This window comes from Hippopotamus amphibius, chromosome 12, assembly GCF_030028045.1.
Source record: "Hippopotamus amphibius kiboko isolate mHipAmp2 chromosome 12, mHipAmp2.hap2, whole genome shotgun sequence".
Lineage (NCBI taxonomy): Eukaryota > Metazoa > Chordata > Mammalia > Artiodactyla > Hippopotamidae > Hippopotamus > Hippopotamus amphibius.
Genome location: NC_080197.1, coordinates 18,751,499 through 18,773,780, shown reverse-complemented (window position 1 = coordinate 18,773,780; position 22,282 = coordinate 18,751,499). Strand labels below are relative to the sequence as shown.

The 22,282-nt window shown below is 45.3% G+C and overlaps 1 protein-coding gene across 1 annotated transcript in view; it reads right to left on the bottom strand.

Annotated features, from left to right (window-relative positions):
• Positions 1-906: 906 nt before the first annotated feature.
• Positions 907-22,282, bottom strand: part of PTPRT (protein tyrosine phosphatase receptor type T) — a 1,046,874-nt gene continuing 1,025,498 nt past the window's right edge. The window contains exons 29-32 of the mRNA XM_057701613.1: positions 4,508-4,633; positions 3,468-3,631; positions 1,831-1,966; positions 907-1,071 (exon numbers count right to left, since the gene is read on the bottom strand). Of these exons, the coding sequence (XP_057557596.1) occupies positions 1,018-1,071; positions 1,831-1,966; positions 3,468-3,631; positions 4,508-4,633 (480 nt within the window). The 3' untranslated portion in view covers positions 907-1,017. The remainder of the gene's footprint in view (positions 1,072-1,830; positions 1,967-3,467; positions 3,632-4,507; positions 4,634-22,282) is intronic.

Below are 22,282 nucleotides of genomic sequence, written 5' to 3'. Positions count from 1 at the left end.
GGACCTTTTAAGGACATTGCCAGGAGAGATAACAGGCCCCAGAGATTTGTCTTATAGCTACACAACCAAACGTCCCTCCCCACCTTTTTTTGATGTAAGAGACAGATTTTACACCCTCCAAAAGAAAGTTTCTTTTCACATACACTTTGGAAAATCATCAAATCTTATCTTGTTCATCCCTCCCAAAGGAGCCATGGCGTAAGACACACAGGGTCAGCCAGAGCCCTGCCTCAGGGAGGCAGTCTTTCTTCACAGAGACGAGGAGGAGCAGCAAAGTTCCTTGCAGTTCCACCCTGTCCCATGGACCACAAGAAAGCAAAGAAAACCTCTATCCAGGAGTGCCACGGACACAGCGGGCAGGCCGGTGAGTGACAGAAGGTCAAGGCCTGGGTTGGGGGAGGGGTACACAATGGTGGTGGGCCAAGCCCCATGCAGGTTAGCTGGGAGGATAGGGACCTCTGCTGTGGTCCTGGGAGCATCCTGAAGTCCCAATTATCCCGACCGCCAGGTGTTCGATGCCAGAGGTCCCTGAAGGAGATGGCAGCGGGCAGCAGAGCAGTGACCCCAAGAGCCCAATCACATCCACGACCACGTGGAGGAGGACAGCACACATCCCCCCACTCCCCAGGGGATGCAGGGCAGAGGAAGGGCTGCCAGGCCTGCCGCTCCCCCGTACCCACACAGTTGGCCTGCCTCGAGATTCACAAACTTGAGCAAAAGCAAGAGGTCTGGGTACCGAAACATCTGGGCCTCGCTCTGCACACGCTGCTGCACAAGTCCGTGCCTGGGGCTGGTGGGTATGAAAGAGACACCTGGGCCTTTCAGGACAGCAACCCCCAAGCAACTGGAGACCCCTGCGAAGGTACAGAGCCCACCGTAGCCCGCGGGACCACCAGTCTTCCCGGAGTTGAGCAGGGTGCCACCGTGCAGCCCCTGAGCCCAGCCGCTGCCGTTCACAGAAAAGGGGGCTTGACTGCAGCAGCCTCTGGCCTCTGGCAGGTTCCCCGGGCCGTTGGGCTAAAAGGAGCTTAAATATTCCAGTGCCACCTCGTATACAAATTTATACTGTTCCTGAGAGGAGGAGAGGCAGGGAGGGAGAAGAGAAGATGAGAGAGAGATGAAAAGGAAAGGGAACATGTTTAGAGATACAGATCATGGGGGAAACAGTATCTATGTCTACGCTAACGATCAATTCAAAATTGTCCACACAGGTTCAGATTCAGTACATCTGGAGTGGGGCTCAAGAGTCTACATTTCTACCAAGCTCCCGTGTGACACTGCTGCTGGTCTGTGGACCAGACCTGGAGTAGGCCCTTACTTTGGGTAAGACCACACTTAGCATAAAGAGTCATTAAAGTGCCCCGTGAGTGGTACGTATCCATCTCTGCACCAGCTCTTAACATCTGGAGCTTTTGCCCCCAGTCTCTTCCTATCCCTTTCTTCACGGTGTTCTAGCCCAATGCTCTATATGATAAAAGTTAGCATAAATTAATTAGAATAGGATTGGACTGAAACAAAAACATAATTCCCCTTCTACTAATCCAGAAGCCCTTCCCCTAAACCAGAATTAGTGATACTTTCCTAGGGAATGGACAGAAAGTAAAACAAAGTAGTGTGTGCCAAGATGAATATCTGGACTGCTCTGCAGAAGAGATGCTGGTGAGGCTGCAAGGGGGGGAAGCAGGAACCAGTATGTGCAAAGGGCGGTGATGGCAGGTGCTCAATAAGCATCCGGCTGTTGAGCGTTTTATTCTTTGATGCTCTTTTCTTCAGGTCAAGGGAACTATGGTCAGTCCCTGGCTATTGGAGAACAGTTCTTGGGACACTCACCAGGGTCTCCACCATGTTGGACTTGTTGTTCCGTAATGTCTTCACGATGTGGAACACGTCGATGATGTTCTGCTGCTGTATCATCTCACACACGCTGCAGACGGCACAGAAGGTTCCACTGCGGCCTCCCCCATTTCTAAACACAGAGGAAAGAGGTGAGCCAGATTCCTGGGTACCCCTCAGGCACCCGCTGAGCCTAAGGCCATGTTGGCAGTAGTGGGCGGTGGCCGCCCTGGCAAATGCAAGGTGAGGCGGTGGTGAAAGCCTTAGCCAGGAGTTATGGTTTGAGTCTCATCTGTGCTGTGAACCTGCTTTGACCTTGGGCAAGCCACTTCCTGTGTCTGAGCCCCAGGTTCTTCATTTGTATAATGAAGGGGATGACCTCTGAGAGTTCACTTAGCTCGATGTTTCCTTGGTTCTAGCAGCCTGTGACCATCACCCATGGCACGCTTGTCCAAAAGGATGCTCTGGGTTCTCCTGCACACCCAATGAAGACATTGGAAGGTTGCATGTGTTTTTACTCCTAGTTCTTTCCAGCTACCGAGGACAGCAATACCAGAGAGATCTCTGTGAGCCTGGGGTCAGCCAGCCTAGGTTTTGGGTGGGGCTGGGATGGGTCTGAGATGCTGCTGAATCCTGAAAAGAGCATCTCTATTTATACACCCGGGTTTAAGCAAGATCCTACTGATCTGGAAAATAGAGATAGAGGGCTCTTGGCAGGGCCATCCCTATATTACACTTTCTTTCTGATGCTTTGGAAGTCATCTTCATGGAAACACCTCTCCAATTCTATAGAAAATCTCTTTAGGAATCTGCCAGATTTGGAACTCCTGGGCATACTGCCAAGAGCAACTAATGATTTCATGTAATGGTCTGTGTCTAAAGAACATCTGGATGGAAACTAAGTCAGTCAACCTCCCAGATGTTTTATCCACAGAACACCCAAAGACCAGATGTCTCAAGTACAGACAGTTGCCCTCCATTTACTGGCCAGTGCCTGCATTTTGGTGTCTCTGCCCTCCAAGGAGGCCAAGTCCTTGTTGACAGAAGAACACCTCTGTGTTTTCCTATGGCTCAAACTGCTGGTCACCTTGGTGAGGGAAGACACCAATAAAAAGGTACTCCTGCAAAAAAGCAGGCTAAAAGACAGTTACATGGGAAAGAGTAGGAAGGGAAACCACCCCCCCCCATAAGCTCTCCGATTTTCCTGACATGTGTACCACCTATTTGAAAGGTGGGGCACAATAAGCTGGTTTTGAAATGACTGAACTCAATTCTGGGTCAGTAAGATGTCATTAATGCCTCCACCTGCTCCAGAAATATTATTCTGAAAAAGGGAAGCCCTTAATTCAACTTCCTGCATAAAGAGTAAGGCCCTCTCCATCACTTCTCCCCAAATCATTTTAAGTTCTAAGAAGCAAAGTGAATGATTGTGAACCAGATGTTCCACACACAGCTTTATGGCTGCAACCCCTGTCCATTATAGGGTCTGAATGCCTTGAATACACTCCTATTGGCCTGTAAGGGTGTGGTACGGCCAGGGATGCCTAGGACCGGTGTTTGTGGCCAGTGGCATCCTCAAGGATGTCCTATTACCCACCACCCTGTTGCCCTGGAGAGCCCTCCACAATACTCACAGGCAGTGGACCACAGTGCGTCCCTCCCTCCCGTCGTACTGCTCCTGCCACTTCTCCAGCCGTCGGACCACTTTGAGCAGAGAGCGCTTGGAGGGGGGCGTATCCCGGTAGGCGGGCCAGCCAATGTATTGGAGGTGCTGGACAATACGATACCCATCCTGTGGCTGAGAACAGAGAGGCTATCAGGGCTGTTCTGCTGGGGATGCTTAGGGATGCAGACCCTCCAGATACTGTAGGGGCTATGTCATTGCAGTGGAAGATGGAATAATGGGGTCTAAGCTGTAATGTTCTCATGGGGAGAGTCACACACTATCCCCATAACCACCTCTGTGCACACTGATTCTCCTGTCATGACTGCCCTGCATTCTCTCCTCTACCTGAAAAACTTCTACTCAGTCTTCAAAACCCAATTCAGATGTCCCTTTCTCTAGGAAAGCCTTCCCTGAATACTGGGCAGGATTCTTCTCTCTCCCTGAAGTTCATGTGTTAAAACACACCTCACTTTCCCAATAGCTAGTGAATTCTAAGGGAAGGGACTGAATTCTGTTCACCCCAAGCCCTGGGTAAAGACCAAGGTTGCTTTAGTTAGCCACCATTGCATAGATTACTCATCTGTTCCCTCCCACCCAGTACTCCTCCACCCAGCAGTGAAATTCCTCACAGAAGCAACTTATTATTTTCCATCTTGGTATTCCCTGCATCTAGCCCAAAGCTTACTGGATTCAATCAAAGCTGCATCAATTCATGCCAAAACAGCGTGACATAGCAGGGAAGCGCTACATTCTGAGAATTTTTGTCTACGTGGCAGCAAGTGTGTCAGGAAACAGGCAGATGGCAAGCTGGATGTCCCCCTGTGTGTCTGTGTGTGGGAGCCATTGCTGGGTCTGGAGCTGGGATTGGCAAAGGCATCACTTCCCCAAGGACGAGATAATCAGAAGAGCATGGCACAGACTCTTGACTGGCCTGCGGGGTCCTCTCCAGGCAGCTTCCGTCTGTTTCGGGAAGGAGTCATCGGGAAGCAGCGGCGGCTGCACACTTACCCGGGCCATGTTACAGATGCGGAATATTCTGTGGATGATGTCCTCGTCAATGTCTGCAGAGACGAACTCCACCTGGATGGGCCCGTAGCACCCCGAGGTCTTCTCAGGCCAGTACTGCATACAGAGCTGAGGCAAGGAAAGGGGTCACAGAAAGAGACCAAGGTCAGGGGCAGGAGGGCGTTGATCTCATTTATCATGAAACCTTTCTTACTGCCTGCAGGACACATTGGCTAGGAAGGTAGAGTATTATGTAGGAAATTAGGCTCAGCTTTCCTACTTTCCTATTGGGGAACAGCCACCCACTTTTTTTGGTTGTTGAAAAGTCAGAGCACTGGATGCAGAAACACTGGGCTTAAATGTCTCTGTGCTGATTTCAAACTATCCATTAGGCTTGCTGGGCCTCTGTTTTCCCCATCTGTAAAATGGGGGAGAATGCTATTTACCTTGATGTGCTGCTGTCAGGATTAGATAGCTCACTCTGAGGGAAGGCAGCTATGATCTTTAGTTCAACGCAAACCGTGGCAACTTTTCCCCATTCTAGGAAAACCTTCACGGTGTTTATTTCATCATCAGATTGTGAGTAGTTTTAAAAAAAATACATAGGCTTTGGCAACAGACAGGCTTGGGTCCAAATCCAGTCTCTGCTTCTTACTAGCTGTGCAGACCTCAGTTTTCTCCTATGTAAAATGGAACTAATTATTCTTATCTTGAACCAAAAGATGAGTGAGAGAGATCTTGCCTGCTATCTTTCCTAATTTTTTAAGCTCTTTATTGGAATATAATTGCTTTACACTCTTGTACCAGCTTTTGAGGTACACCAGAGTGAATCAGCTGTATTTATACATATATCCCCATATCCCCTCCCTCCCGTGACTCCCTCCCACCCTCCCTGTCCTGGCCCTCTAAGGCATCACCCATCCTCAAGTTGATCTCCCTTTGTTATACAGCAACTTCCCACTAGCTATCTAGTTTACAGTTGGTAGTGTAAATATGTCTATGCTACTCTCTCACTTTGTCCCAGCTTCCCCTTCGCGCCCCACACCGCCCCCCCTCTGCCCAACCCTGTGTCCGCAAGTCCATTCTCTGCATCTGCATCCTTATTCTGGTTCATCATACCATTTTTTTTTTAGATTCCATATTAATGAGTTAGCATACAGTATTTGTTTTTCTCTTTCTGGCTTACCTTCGCTCTGTATGACAGACTCTAGGTCTATATCTTTCCTATTTTTTTTTTTGGAATTGGGAATTAGAACCTACAGCTGAGAGCAAAAGGCAGCACTTGCTTCTCAACCTAAGACGATGCTTCTCAGCAGAGGTTGCTTTGTCACCCAGGGGACATTTGGCAATGTCTAGACACATTTTTGATGGTCACACCTGGGGGTTGCTATGGGCATCTAGTGAGTAGAGGCCAGGATGCCGCTAAATATCCTATTGGGTTAGCCAAAAAGTTCGTTCGGGTTTTTCCTTAACATTTTACGGGAAAACCCAGATGAACTTTTTGGCCAGCGCAATACAATGCATATGATGGCTCTCCCGAGAGGACTCTGGCCCCAGTTCTCAATAGTGAGAAAGCCTGGTCTAAGGTCACAAATCGTTCCTTAAGTTTACAGTGTCATCAAGAGTGACAGACAGATACTTTATGCCCCTGTATCTGTTGAGTCACTACATGACTTTAGTTGGGGAAAGAATATTAAGGTCAGTGGCACAGGTTGTGGCTCAGAGAACAGCAAACCATACTTCCTCAACTCCTGGTTCCCAAGGGGCATGGAGATGGACCCTGTCCAGGGGCACAGAGGAGAGCTAAGATTGGGGCTGCAGGCTCACTGGGACCACGCCAGCATGGACGAAGAGGCCATGTGTTAGAAAGCCTTTTCATCTGGGGGCTGCCCAGAAGATACAGCTGAGAATCGAAGATCCACCAAAGCTGCTGAGATCCAGGGGTCTCTGTGGAGTCTGCCACAGCCTAGGCTGAGCTTGCAGACAAGGAGCTAGATGGACAGAGGTGACCCATGGCAATCTGGTGGCCTCCTCACAGCCACCACGGATGCAGGATTTGCGTGAAAGTGGTCACTTCCCTTCCCGAGAGAACAGCCAACTCACCCTGGGCAGTCACATGCAAAAACTTCTCTGATTCTCTCCTTCCTCCAGAACTAGAGCCAGAATGGACGAGGAGGGAGGCTGTAGGAGAGAAAAGCACACATCTCCCACCTTCCTAGCTTTGGAACCCAAACTCCAGCTTAGGGATAACATTTGTTCACATTACAGCCCACTGGCCAAACCTGGCCAGCCATCTAATTCTGTAAATAAAGCTTTACTGAAATACAGCCTATATCAGCCGTTTACATATTTTCTGTGATTGCTTTCAAGCTATAACGGCAGGTCTGCGTAGTTGTGACAGAGACCACATAGCCCACAAAACCTAAAGTATTTCCTGTCTGGTTCTTTCTGCAGAGAGAGTTGGTCAACACTTGTCCTATGGGATTGTTGTAAGGATAAAGAGAGAACACGCAGGAAGAAAGCCCTTAGACAGGGCCAGCAACCACTGCATCCCAGCGATTCATATCATTCTTGAACCTCTCAGTGCTCAACAAAAATAGCAATGATAATAGCTGACATATACACTGAAGAATTCCTCCTCTTATCACCCCTCTTAAATAGAAAAGGTAAGCAAGATTAAGTTTCATAATGCAATGGTGCCTTGCTCTCCTGGCATCTCCATTGGGTGTTAATTGAGAATATTGAGAAAGGAGAGGGGTGTGTGTGTGTAGGTGGGCGTGCTGTTCACAGCAGCCTCTGTGGCTGGACAGTCATCTGCTGAGCTGTGCAATAATGACAACTCCACAACTTGAACTTCATTTCTCTTTGCCATTGGCTCTTCTGCCCTGCAACCTTCACAGTAATGAGGGACCAGTACAGATTAAAGTCTGTGGCTGGCCAGAGAAATCAGAATTAATCAGAACTGCCAATTTAAAAAAAATAATTGCCTTTATTACTTGCATTGAATCGTGCCTTGCCAGAGGTTGGCTGTGATCCTGACATGAGGTACCTGGGTTTGAGGCATCAAGAAAAGTCTATTATCCCCAATATTTTCAGTCTGGAGAGAATGCGGAATGATTTGTCTCTTTTAATAAGATTTCCAGACCAATTTCTCAAGCTAATAGGTTCTACCCTGCCTCACATGAGACTCCTATATTTTGGGACACTTCTCTGTATTTGATTTTCCAGGTCACTCTCCATCATGCCCAGAGGGCTGGGGAAGGTTGCAGGGTCCTTCTAATGCTACATCAGAGCCAGCCTTTCACTCGAGTTCCTTAATCCGTGAGACCACATCAGCAATGGCACAGGTGACGTGTGGGCAGATGTGGTGTTTGAGCTGCCAGGGATCATCGGGGTCTCCCCCCAGGCCAGGACCTCACACATAATCTAGCCATGGGAAAGGGGAGAGAGAATGGGGGAGCCAATGCTCTGTTCCCAGCGACCCTTTGGAGCTCAGAAATGATTCTCACCTTTAAGAAATGTCCTCTAAGGTTTAGCTCAACAATGTCTTGGTGTCCAAGTGCTGGGGTTGTGCCTCAGTGGGTACTACCACCATTTTGGCCTGTGTATGCAGTTTAGCAAAAGGTAATGGGGCTGCTGCTTGAAGCGCCCTGGGTTCAAATCCCAGCCCTGTCACTCTCTAGCTGAGTGACTTGGCCAGATCTTTTAGCTTGTCTGGGTTAAGTGATGAGTGGCTGTGAATCTGAATGTGTCTGCTTAGCACAGGAAGCTGTAACTAGTCAGTACTCATAAATGTGAGCTATAATTATTAAGCAGTGTGGGGGAGGGTCACTCACAACGAGATGGATAAAGTGAAGGATTTTTTTTCCTCTATGTAGCCGCTCGTATGAAAATTTCTCTTGAGGATAATGCCCAAAGGACTGCCCTTGTGAAAATTCCTGAGCAGCCAGCCTGATAGAGCAGTGGGGACAAGTGGCATCTGGGATATATGGGGACAATGTACTGCATGTCAAAGAGGCAGGCCTGTGGGTTGTTCTTGAGAGGGACCCAGAAGATGGAAGAGGAAAAGCAGGAGCACGAGGGAACCAGTGAAAGGGCTGAAGGTGAATCAGTGTGTCATGTGACCCCCTCAACCTCCTAAATATTAAGCAAATTTATAATCACATGGACAATGCACAATGTGCATGCGTTTCTTGTGAAAGCTGGTGAGGAACTGAACGTTGCTCCCTTGGCGACTTGGAAGTGGAGCAGAGACCACCTGTGTGAACTGAAGGGCCAGATCATGAGCACATAAGAATCAACAGTTTACAGGAGACTGATTCATCTGCCGTATTCACCAGATATTGCACCGTCAGATTCCTATTTATTTCAGTCTTTACAAAATTCTCTTAATGGAAAAAATTTCAATTGCCTGGAAGACTATAAAAGGCACCTGGAACAGTTCTTTGCTCACAAAGATAAAAAGTTTTGGGGAGATGGAATTATGAAGTTGACTGAAATGTCAGAAGGTAGTGGAACAAAAGGGTGAATATGTCGTTCAATAAAGTTCTTGGTGAAAATGAAAAAACAAAACAGTTTACAGGAGAGCAGCCAAGATGGTGGAGTAGAAAGACCCTGAACTCAACTCCTCTCACGAGCACAGCAAAATCACAACTATCTGCAGAACAACCATTGATGAAAAAGACTGGAACCTACCAGAAAAGATCTTCTACAACTCAAGACAAAGAAGGAACCATGACAAGACAGGTAGGAGGGGTGCACTAATGATATAATCAGATCCCACACCCCTGGGTGGGCAGCCCACAAACTGGAGAATAATTACCTTGAGGAGGTTCTCTTACAGGAGTGAGAGTTCTGAGCCTCACGTTGGGCTCCCCAGCCTGGAGGGTCTGGTACCAGGAAGATGATCCCCCAGAGCATTTGGCTTTGAAGGCCAGCATGGCTTGACTTTGGGAGCCCCACAGGACTGGGGGAAATAGAGACCTCACTCTTAAAGGGCACACACAAAATCTCACACACATCAGGACCCAGGGCAAAAGCAGTAATTTGATAGAAGCCTGGGCCAGACCTACCTGCTGATTTTGGAGAGCCTCCCAGAGAGCTGGGGGGGGGGGGGGGCAGGGGGAGCTGTGGCTCACCTTGGGGACACAGACATTGGTGGCAGCCATATTTGGGAACATTCTACTGTGTGAACACTGATGCTGGTGGCTGCCGTCTTGCCTCATTAGCCCCACCCAAAAGCCTGTAGGCATCAGAGCTGGGATGTCTCAGGCTAAACAATTAACTGGGCAGGGACCCAGCCCACCCATCAGCAGACAGCCTGCCTAAAGACTTCCTGAACCCACAGCCACCTCTAGAGAAGCCCCCAGACACAGCCCTGCCCACCAGAAGGCCAAGGCCCAGCTCCACCCACCAAGGGCAGGCACAGGCCCTTCCCTCCAGGAAGCTCACATTAGCCTCTAGACCAGCATTACCCACCAGGGGTCGAACACTAGATGTAAGAAAACTAAGATCCCACAGCCTGCAGACCCAGCCAACCCACAGTAGGCAAGACCCTACCCTGGGATCAGCTGGGCCCCATCCCACTATCAGGCCAGTGCAAGCTTTGGGACACCCTGGACCCCATACCCATCTGTGTTAGGAACTGCCACCCCTCACCCCATGAAACAAGCTCAGGAATCCCTGGACCCTGCAGTCAGACTCTAGGAACTGGCTCTGCCTGCCAGAAGTCTGGTACTAACCCCAGGACCTGACTTTACCTGCCAGTGGATGGGCAACAGCCCCAAAGTCTTTGGGACACTGACTCCAGCCGCCAGTGAGCCAGCACTAGCCCTGGGGCCCCCTAGGGTTCTGCAGCTGTTGCCTCATGACTGGGCCACACTAAATAGCAGCCAGCAGCATCTGTAAAAGGCAGGGCTTGGAAACCAACTAGGCTAGGGGCCAACCAAGCCTATCAGACTGCCCACATAGCCTGCCACAATGGAAGGACCCATGCAGCCCTCTTAGCACCCCAAGAGCATATAGCTTGGGTGACAAGAGGGGAGTGCACTGTTGGGACATATAAGATGTTTTCTACAGAAAGTCACTTATGCAAGGTCAAGATGTGTAACTAACCTACCACATACATAAAAATACAAATACCAACTTAGACAAAATGGGGTGGCAGAGGAACATGTACCAGACAGCTACAACCCCAAAAGGAGAATTAAGATTATAGGCAATATACCTGAGAAAGAGTTCAGAGTAATGGTCATAAAGATGATCAAAGAACTCAGGAGAAGAATGGATGTACAGAGCGCAAAGTTAGAAGTTTTAAAGAAAATTAAAAAAAAAACTGAACAGAGATGAAGAATACAGTAACTGAAATGAAAAACACACTAGAAGAAATCAAGAGTAGACTACATGATACAGAGGAATGGATCAGTGAGCTGGAAGACAGAGTAGTGGAAATCACCGCCACTGAACAGAAGAAAGAATGAAAAGAAATGAGGATGGTTTTAAGAGCCCTCTGGAACAATATCTAGTATTCTAATAGTCACATTATGGGGGGGTCCCAGAAGAAAAGCAAGAGAAAGGGCCTGAGAAAATATTTGAAGACATAATAGCTAAAAACTTCCCTAACCTGTGAAGAGAACTAATAACCCGTCTAGAAGCACAGAAAGTCCCATACAGGATTAACCCAAAGAGGAACACACAAAGACACATTGTAATTAAAATGACAAAAAGAGAATATTAAAAGCAGCAAGGGAAAAACATATAAGGGAACTTCCATAAGGCTATCAGCTGATATATTTAAAGTGATGAAAGGGGAAAATCTATAAACTAGAGTACTTAGTAAGGCTCTCATTCAGATTTGATGGAGAAATCAAAAGCTTTAAAGACAAGCAAAAGCTAAAAGAGTTCAAAACCATCAAACCAGCTTTACAACAAATGTTAAGGATCTCTAGGCAAAAAAGAAAAGGCCACAACTAGAAACAATTACAAAATTAAAAAGCTCACCAGTAAGCAAACATACAGTAAAGTTAGGAAATCACCCCCACACAAAGTTAATAGGGAGGTTAAAAGAGAAAAGTAGTAAAATCATCTATATCCACAATAAGCAGTTAAGGGATACACAAAACAATTAGATGTAAAATATATCAAAAACAGTTTTTGTGAGGGGAGAGAGTACAACTGTCGGGTTTCAAAAATGCATTTGAAATTAAGAGATCAACTTAAAATAATCACATCTATATATAAAGACTGCTTCACAAAAACCTCATTGTAACTGCAAACCAAAAATCTATAATAGATATACACACAAAAAAGAAAAAGGAATCCAAACATAACACTAAAGATAGTCATCAAATCATGAGAGAAGGGGAAAAAAAATCTACAAAACTGAATCCAAAACAATTAAATTGGCAATAAGAATATACTTATTGATACTTACCTTAAATCTAAATGCTCCAACCAAAAGACACAGAATGAATAGATACAAGAATAAGACCTGTATACATGCTGCCTACAAGAGACTCACTTCAGATCTAGAGACACTTACAGATTAAAAGTTAGGAGATGGAAAAAGTTATTCCATGCAAATGGAAATCAAAAGAAAGCCAGATTAGCAATATTTACATCAGACAAAATAGACTTTAAAGACTGTTACAAGATACATAATGATCAAGGGATCATATAACAATTGTAAACATATATGCACCCAACATAGTATTTAAAAATATATGACAAATATTAACAGATATGAAAGGAGAAATTGACAGTAATACAATATAACATCCCACTTACAGCAATGGAGAGATGATCCAGACCGAAAGTCAATAAGGAAACACAGGCCTTAAATGACACATTAGACCAAATGAACTTCACTGATATATATAGAGCATTCCATCCAAAAGCAGCAGAATATACCTTACTTTCAAGTGCACATGTAACATTCTCCAGGATAGATCACATGCTAGGCCACAAAACAAACCTCGGTAAATTTCAGAAAGTTGAAATCATATCAAGCATCTTTTCCAAACACAACACTATGAGACTAGAAATCAACTACAAGGGAAAAAATGCAAAAAACACAAACACATGGAGGCTAATCAATATTCTACTAAACAACCAATGGATCACTGAAGAAATCAAAGAGGAAATAAAAGATACCCAGAGACAAATGAAAACACAACTATCCAAAACCTATGGAATACAGCAAAAGCAATGATAAGAGGGAGGTTTACAGTGATACAAGCTTACTGCAGGAAACAAGAAAAATCTTAAACACCTACAGCAACTAGAGAAAGAAGAACAACCCTGCCCCAAATTATTAGAAGAAAAGAAATTAGGATCAGAGCAGAAATAGTGACTAAAAAAAAAAAATCAATGAAATTAAAAGCTGCTTCTTTGAAAAGATATACAAAATTGATACACTTTAGCCAGACTCATCAAGAAAAAAAAGGGAGAAGGCCCAAATCAATCAAATCAGAAGTGAAAAAAGTTACAACCAACACTACAGAAATAAAAAGCACTGTAAAAGACTACTATAAACTACATGCTGATAAAATTGACAACTTGGAAGAAATGGCCAAATTATTAGAAAGGTATAATCTCCCAAAACTGAACTAGGAAAATACAGAAAATATGAATAGACCAATTAGCAGTAATGAAAATGAATCAGTAATTAAAAAACTCCCAACAAAAGTCTAGGACCAGATGGTTTTACAGGTAAATTTTACCAAACATTTAGGAAAGAGTTAACACCTACCCTTCTGAAACTATTCTAAAAAAACTGAGGAAGGAACACTTCCAAACTCATTCTAAGAGGCTAGTATCCTCCTGATACCAAAATCAGACAAAGATATCACACACACACACACAAACAGTACAGGCCAATATCACTGATAAACCTAGATGCAAAAATCCTGAACAAAATACTAGCAAGCTGAATCCAATAATACATTAAAAGGGTCATATCTGATCAAGTGGGATTTATCCCAGGGATGGAAGGATTTTTAATATCCACAAATCAATCAATGTGATACACCAAATTAACAAATTGAAGAGTAAAAACTACATGACAACCTCAGTAGATGCAGAAAAAGCTTTTGATAAAACTCAACATCCATTTATGAAAAAAACTCTCCAGAAAATGGGCACAGAGGGAACATACCTCAACATAAGAAAGGCCATATGTGACAACCCCACAGCTAACATCATACTTAACAGTAAAAAGCTGAAAGCATTTTCTCTAAGATCAGGAACAAGACAAGGATGTCCACTCTTGCCACTCTTATTCAACATAGTTTTGGAAGTCCTAGTGACAGCAATCAGAGAAGAAAAAGAAATAAAAGGAATCAAAATTGGAAAGGAAGAAGTAAAGCTGCCACTGTTTGCAGATGACTTGATACTATACATAGAAAATCCTAAAAGATGCCACCAGAAAACAACTAGAGCTCATTGATAAATTTGGTAAAGTTGCAGGATACAAAATATACAGAAACTGGTTGCATTTCTATACACTAACAACAAAGTATCAGAAAGAGAAATTAAGGAAACAATCCCATTTACTGTTACATTGAAAAGGATAAAATAACCAGGAATAAACCTACCTAAGGGGGCAAAAGACCCGTACTTCAAAAATTTGAAGTCACTGATGAAACAAACTGAAGCTGACACAAACAGATGGAAAGATATACTGTGTTCTTGGATTGGAAGGATCAATATTGTTAAAGTGACTATAATATCCAAGGCAATCTACAGATTCAATGCAATCTCTATCAAAATACCAATGGCATTTTTCACAGAACTAGAACAAATAATTTTAAAATTTGTATGGAAACATAAAAGACCCTGAATAGCCAAAATAATCTTGAGAAAGAAGAATGGAGCTGGAGGAATCATGCTTCCTGACTTCAGACCCTACTACAAAGCTGCAGTAATTAAAACAGTATGGTACTGGCACAAAAGCAGACACATAGATCAATGGAACAGGATAGAAAGCCCAGAAATAAACCCATGCACTTATGGTCAATTAATCTATGACAAAGGAGGCAAGAATAAACAATGGAGAAAAGGCAGTCTCTTCCATAAGTGGTGCTGGGAAAACTGGACAGCTATATATAAAAGAATGAAATTAGAGCATTCTCTCATACCATATACAAAAATAAACTCAAAATGGATTAAAGATCTAAACGTAAGGCCAAATATTATAAAACTCCTGGAGAAAAACAGGCAGAACACTCTTTGACATAAATCACAGCAATATTTTTTTGGATCCATCTCCTAAAGTAAAGGAAATAAAAGCAAAAATGAATAAATTTGACCTAATTAAATTTAAAAGCTTTTGCACAACAAAAGAAACCATCAACAAAATGAAAAGACAACCTATTAAATGGGAGAAATCATTGCAAATGATATGACTGATAAGGGATTAATATCCAACATATATAAGCAGCTTATACAACTGAACATTGAAAAACAAACAACCTGATTAAAAAATGGGCAGAAGATCAGAGCAACTAAGCCCGGGTGCCACAACTATTGAGCCTGCACTCTAGAGCCCATGAGCCACAACTATTGAGTCCATGTGCTGCAACAAGAGAAGCCACCTCAGTGAGGAGCCTGTGCACCACAATGAAGAGTAGCCCCTGCTCTCCGCAACTAGAGAAAGCCTGTGTGCAGCAACAAAGACCCAACAGAGCCAGTAAACAAACAAAAAAAATAATAAATTTATTTAAAAAAATGGGCAGAAGAACTGAATAGACATTTCTCCAGAGGAAATGCAGGTGGCCAACAGGCATATGAAAAGATGCTCAAGATAGCTAATCATCATGGAAATGCAAATCAAAACCACAAGGAGATATCACCTCATACCTGTCAGAATGGCTATCATAAAAAAGAACACATAATAAATATTGGCAAGGATGTGGAGAAAAGGGAACCCTTGTACACTGTTAGTGGGAATGTAAATTTGTGTAGCCTCTGTAGAAAACACTATGGAGGTTTCTCAAAAAACTAAAAATAGAACTACCATATGACCCAGCAATTCTACACCTGGGCATATATCCATAAAAATCAAAAACACTAATTGGAAATGATACATGCACCCAAATGTTCACGGTAGCACTATTTATAATAACCAAGACATGGAAACAACCTAAGTGTCCATCAACAGATGAAGATGTTGTAGATATACACAATGAAATAGTACTCAGCCATAAAAAAGAACAAAATTCTGCCATTTGCAGCACCATGGATGGACCTGGAAGGTATCATGGTTAGTGAAATAAGCCAGACAGTAAAACACAAATACTCTGATATCACTTACATGTGGAATCTAAAAAATACAAAAACTAGTGAATATAACAAAAAAAGGAGACTCACAGATATAGAGGACAAACTAATGGTTACCAGTGGAGGGGGAAGCTCTATAGGGGAAGCAATACATGGGGGAGTGAGAGGTACAGACTACTGGATGTAAAATAGGCTCAAGTATTTACAGTACAATATAGGTAATAAAGCCAATATGTTGTAGTAACTGTAAATGGAAAGTGACTTAAATTGTACGAAAAATAAGTTTAAATAAAAAAAGCAAAGCAAAAGTTTATAAAAATCTTGGAGAGAAGAGTTTATGGTTTCTTAAGGCCCTGGAAATAGGAGGTTCAAGGAAGCCCACTTGGTTCTCTAAAACCACAAGGACCCAGGTGACCTGGGGCCACACATACACTCAATGCAACTTTGCTATTCTCTTCCTTAGCTGGGAAACTTTTGCAGTGGATGTCTCCATGATAGATTCCAATCCTTTAGCCTACAGCCCAGCCTTTTCCTACCTTATATCCTAGCGCTCTTCTCCTCCCTTTCTTACCCATCCATCTGAGAGGGGTGGTGTTGCCTGCCATAGGGAGGGCCTCGCCACGGCAGATGTGCCCAGCCAGGCTGAGGAGCACACCTGGAGAGGAGGCGGAGGGAAGCCAGTGCAGCTGCTGCTGCTGATTTAGAAATGGCCATCTTCTCCTGGAAAAGCAGAGGGGCTTTTGCGATTTATTGTCAGAACAAGTTAAACCAAGCGAAAGTCATGAAGCCTGTGTGGACAGCCCTGGAACAGCTGCCATGCATTATTCCACCTAGTGATCTCCATTGCTGCTTGGGCCACGGAAAGATGTCCTCCAGGGGTACACGCTCACACATGAAATCTAACAAACATGAAGGTCACCTCCCTGTTAGACATCATTTTCTTGCTGATGGAATCAGAAAGCCTATTAGTCGCTGAAATAAACACATTCTGATGGGTTAAATGAAAACTAGCATATGGGCCTATTTCGGGAATAAACAATTCTAAAGTGTATTTCTTAGTTATGCCTTTTGTTAATTAAAAAATACTTTGATAACATGGAAAAGCCAAGTAATATAGCTTCCGGAAATGAAGAGCTCTACTTATCAAGGTTCCTGTGCTCCATAGGAGGGAATCAATCCCAGGCCACTTAAAGGTGAAGTGAATTAGTACTTTTAAGAGAAAAATATAAGAGTAATCTGAATTGGTTTTAAAATTCACATCAGTGATGATAAAAGTCCTTTAAACAGATTCTAAAAAGGGCCCCAAACATATCGTTGGCTGTAACACTGTGGCCAGGTAAGCAAGACAGACTGTAGGGGAAGAGGAGAGGAAGGCATACGGACCGTAATCAGAACACATTCGCCCATCCCTCCTCCATTCACCTCTCCATCGTCCCACAAGGTGAACACGGCAATTCCATGTAGTGGGTGGGAAGCCACTCTTATGACAGGTACATCGGAGTTTGTTTCCGGGAAGGAAGGGTGGGAGTTTAGGAAAACATCTACAGAGGAAGATAGGGTGGGTGGAAGGCAAAGGCGCAGGGCAGGTTTTGGAAGGAGGTAATAAAGAGACAGATGAATTACGCAGCTTAAGAATGGAACTGCTTTTGGGGGAGGGGTGGAAGAGCAGTGGAGGGAGGAGTGGGAGAAAAGGTAGAGGGAGGAAGAAAGTAGTTTGGGCAACAGGGTGGGGGAAGACGTGCTGCCAGCCGCCGGGTGTGAGGAGCCAGGTGGGGTTTAAGAACGAGGGCGTGTGATGTTCAACCTCCAGCCACGGGCATGGCTAGAATACGAACCCCACATTGCCGCCAGTAAAGCCTGAGCTGGAACTTGGAAGTGGACATAAACACAGGACCCCCTTGGAATTCCCAGAAATCTCGGGGATGGACAGTGGACTTTCCCACAGGATAGGGGAGAGGAAACAGAGCCTATTTTATTTAAATCTTCAAAGAGAATGAACTTGGTTGACATCTGAGTTACACGAATTTCACAGATGATAACACTGAGACTTCAACAAGTTAAGAAACTGGCTTAAGGCAACACAGCAAGTAAGTAGCAAGGCTAGAGCTCAAACTCAGGTCTCTTGATCCCAGACTCCTTATGCTACTGTTCCAGTGGGGCTGGAGACAGAAACACGGCCCCTTGCAATGCGGAGACACAGACTTGGGGGTTCCGTGTGTTTTGCTGGCATGTTAGGCTGTGTTTTCACAAGCTGAGATAAAAATAGGGATATGAGTGCTTGCTATCTGCCTTCCAGGCACAATGACAGGAAAAGACATCTCTGAAACATCACCCCCGCTTTTTTCCTGGGAGGATGACAAGCTTGCCTCTCTCGCTTCCAGAAGTTCCATGGGAATGCATGTCTTGGCCCCCGCCTCCCTCACCTTTCCACTTGGCTTTGCATCACCTGAACTCTCAGACTTTCCACTGTGGGAGTTCAGAACTGGGGCTTTTGTTTGTTTTAAACCAGGCAACACTCCTTCCTGCTCTATGTACCCAGATACCAGCAAGCCAGTGCTCATCAGGCACCAGGGCCCTGGAAACCCTGTTGTTTAAATGGTGGTGAAAGTCTTCACCATCCGTGGAAGGGGGCCCTGGGCCTGGGTCAAGGGGTGGCTGTGGGACTTCGGGCAAAGCCTACCTGGACCTCAGCTTCCTGACCAGCATAATGAGAGGAAATGGACCTGGGTCAGACCAGTGGTTTCTACATTGGCATCCATAAAGTTGGCAGGAGAAGCCAATGAGCTATCTCCAAGGTCTTCAAAAGCCTAAGACACCATTCAAAAGACACCATTGTCCTAAGCAGAGGATACTGAATTCTCTGGCTTTAGAACACCTCATTGTCTTAGCTCTGTCTATGGCCTGTGGATCAGAAATTCATTGAGACAGTTTTGTTTATGGAAAAGATAAAAGAAAATGAATACATTAATTAGTAAATACAGTTTGGGAAATAAAGGCTTTCAAAGTGGTGGGTCTTTGGAGGAAAGACATGGGAAATATTGAAAGGTGTTTAGAGAACACTTAATTTATAAAATCTCTAAGATTTAAGCAAGGTAAAGTGTACTCCCTAGAATTAGTCAAGTAAAATACTGAGACGCTCAGGGGATCCTCCAAGCAGCCAATATCATAAATGAACAGAATATTCAAGGAATGCTAAAGCCTCAGCACTTATCCTATGGAAACAGCAGAAGTGCGGCTGGGTCTCACTGACCCCCAGACCTGACTCCAGGCTGGTGGGCGTATGGTGGTCATCCCCTGCTGGTTCCTCCAGGGCTGCCCCCAGTGCTCGGGGGCAACGTAACCTGCTGCCTGGGCCTGGCCCTCCCATCCCTTCTGCTTCCTGCTCAGCTTCTCCCTGCCACTTGAGGGTCCTGGTGTGATGATTCCAGCTGAAAACGTTTCCAGCCTGTCTGATGCCAAAGAGAGTCTGGGAGGCAGACATTACTTCCCTAGAACATCTGCTTCGTGGGGACTGGGGGTTTATTTTGTGCCTCTTTTGTGCTTTGCTGTGTCTAGGTTTGTGCCTGGAACATGGGAGCGTCTCAATAAATGTACGTGGATGACTGCATGTGGCCCAGAAAGCGTGTTTCTTGACCTTTAAAAGATCTTCCCCTGGCTCAGCAAGCCTCCTGCAGCTGGTGAGGTGGCCATCTGCCTTCTCCTTGCCTCTCCCCATTCCGCTCCCTCACAGCTCCTGATGGACATGGTTCAGACATGGACTTCTCCAGCTCAAACCACTTTCCAGTCCAATACCCCAGGCTGATTCTGGAGTCTCCCAGGATTTCAGTCTCACACTCTGTGCAGGCTCTGACCCCCACACCTCTAGGTCTGAACTTCTGTTCTCAGTTTTGTTGCCTGTATTAGCTCTCTATGGCTGCTGTAACAAATTATCACAAATGATGTGGCTTAAAACCACACAAACTTCTTATCTGGAGGTTAGAAATCTGAAATGAGTCTTAAGGGGTTAAAATCAAAGTGTCAGCTGAGCTGTCTGTGTTCCTTTCTGGAGTCCTTAGGGGAGAAGCCAGTCCTCATCTTTTCCAGTTTTAGAAGCTGCCAGCATTTCTGACTTGTGGCCCCATCACTCCAATTTCTGCTTCCATTGTCACATGATCTGTGCCTGACTCTCATCCTCCTGCCTCCCTCTCATAAAGACTCTAACAGCAGGCCCACCTGGATAACCCAGGACAACCTACATATCTAAAGATCCTTAACTTCACCACATCTGCAAATTCCCATTTACCATTCATACATTCATAGACTTAGGGATTAGGATGGGGACATCTTTGGGGGACCAAGATTCTGCCTACCACACAGACCCACCCCATGGTGGGCACAGAGGATTTCCTGAGCTTTCTAAACAAGATGGTGGGTGTGGCCTGACCATGAAGAGGGCTTCTCCCTGGTGTCTGGTCCCCATGGACTCTGGTCTAACCATAGAGCCCCACAAAGATGGAAGAGATCTTGTCAATGCTATTGGATGTGATTGAAGAGGTTCTTCCTGATGTGCCCATGAGAAACCACAGTGTTGGGACTTCCCTGGTGGCACAGTGGTTAAGAATCTGTCTGCCAATGCAGGGGACACGGGTTCGAACCCTGGTCTGGGAAGATCCCACATGCCAAGGAGCAACTAAGCCCGTGTCCCATGACTACTGAGCCCACGTGCCACAACTACTGAAGCCTGTGCGCCTAGAGCCTGTGTTCTGCAACAAGAGAAGCCACCACAATGAGAAGCCCGTTGCACCACAATGAAGAGCAGCCCCTGCTCACCGCAACTAGAGAAAGCCTACACAGCAATGAAGACCCAATGCAGCCAATAAATAAATAAATAAATAAATAATTAAAAAAAAAGAAAAGAAAAGAAACCACAGTGTCATTCACTGGATGTTGTGGTTAGGATTTTACCCCACTAATCTGACCACAGCCCTTTGGAGTTCCACTCTAAGGTCAATGAAATTGCTTTGGGAGTCTTTATCTTGAGCCCCTGCTGCTCTAATTATCTGCGAACAGCAGCCACTATGGAGAATGGAAAAGTATGTGTGGCTGGGGATGGCTGATTGAATGGCGTGGTATAGGATTCTGCGCAGAGGCAGACAGATTTAGTCAGCAGTGCAAGAAAATAAAGCACTTGGAGATCTCTCATCCTCAGCACAACGTTATTTTTGCTACAAATTATAGGTAGTCATCATTATAAGCCCTTACTGGTTGGTCCCCAGTCAAACCACAGGATGTGGCATTGGTCCTCTTGGGAGCAATCTGCCAATGCTTGGGACCGATGGCAGACCCGTCCGTGTTGCTGGACTGGCCCAAATCGTGGGCTGCCTCGGCACGGGCATGCTGGCAGACAAATGCTGATGCCACTTCAAAGCGCCACCCCTCCAGGTGCTGAAGGCGGCTTTTCTGATGCTCACGCTGTGTCATTGTTTATTTTCGCAAGGCGCCCAGCTGTTGTGGTGATGATATTTATATCAATAAGTGCTCTATTCATCTGCTGATTTCAGGGGATGCTTGCCAGCCACATATGGCAGCCAACCTCAGGGCACTTCTGAGCCTGATGTTTTTGCATTTAGAGAATCAACTCTCAAAGGCTGCACCAACATCTGGGGCTGAAAGATCTTCATTCGCTCAAGAGCCACCCTTGAAGGGGGCGCTATAACCAATGACCTTGACCCTTGCTGCTGTATATGTCCCAAAGTGAGGTTCTTTGAAACTCCTCCTCTGTGCCTGAGCTCTGGTTTTGCAGAAAGGAATGTTGGAAAAAGGGCTCTGCTTCACTCACGGGCTCATGGACCAGAGTTCACTGTTTTACTTTTTTAGGCAAAGGAATAGGGTAGTGATGCCTTCTGACTCTAGAACTCTGCAGAGGTCTTTGTTTTATGGGACTCTGTTACATTTCATGCTTATCTCAGATTCTAATCATCCATCGTTCAGGCCCTAAACCTTGGAGTTATCCTTGCTTCCTCTTCTTCTCTCACATTCCCTGTTCAATCTAGCTGTTGTTGGGTCTACCTTTAGGATACACCCAGAGTCCACTCCATTGCTACCACCTAGGCTCAAGCCACCATCACCTGTCACCTGGATTATTGCAGGGGCCTCTTCTCTGTCCTCTCTGCTTCCGCTCTTCACAACAACTCTCCACTTTCCTCCATCAACAGTCTATCCTCAACACAGTAGCCAGAGGGATGCTTTAAAAAAAAGTCCAATTACTTTTTCAAGTCACTCCTCTGCTCAAGACCTGTCAGTGGCTCCCCACTGCTCTCAGAGTAAAACCACAAGTTCTTCCTATGATCCCCAATGCCTCCCATGACCTGGCCCTGCTGTGTCTCTATGTCACCTTCTGCTGCTGTCCCTGCACTCCCCCTGCTCCAGTCGCAGTGGCCTCTGTCTGTTCTTCCACCATAAATCCTTGGTACTGTCTCCCTGCCTGGGATGCTCTTCCCTGAGGTGGTCACGTGGCATATC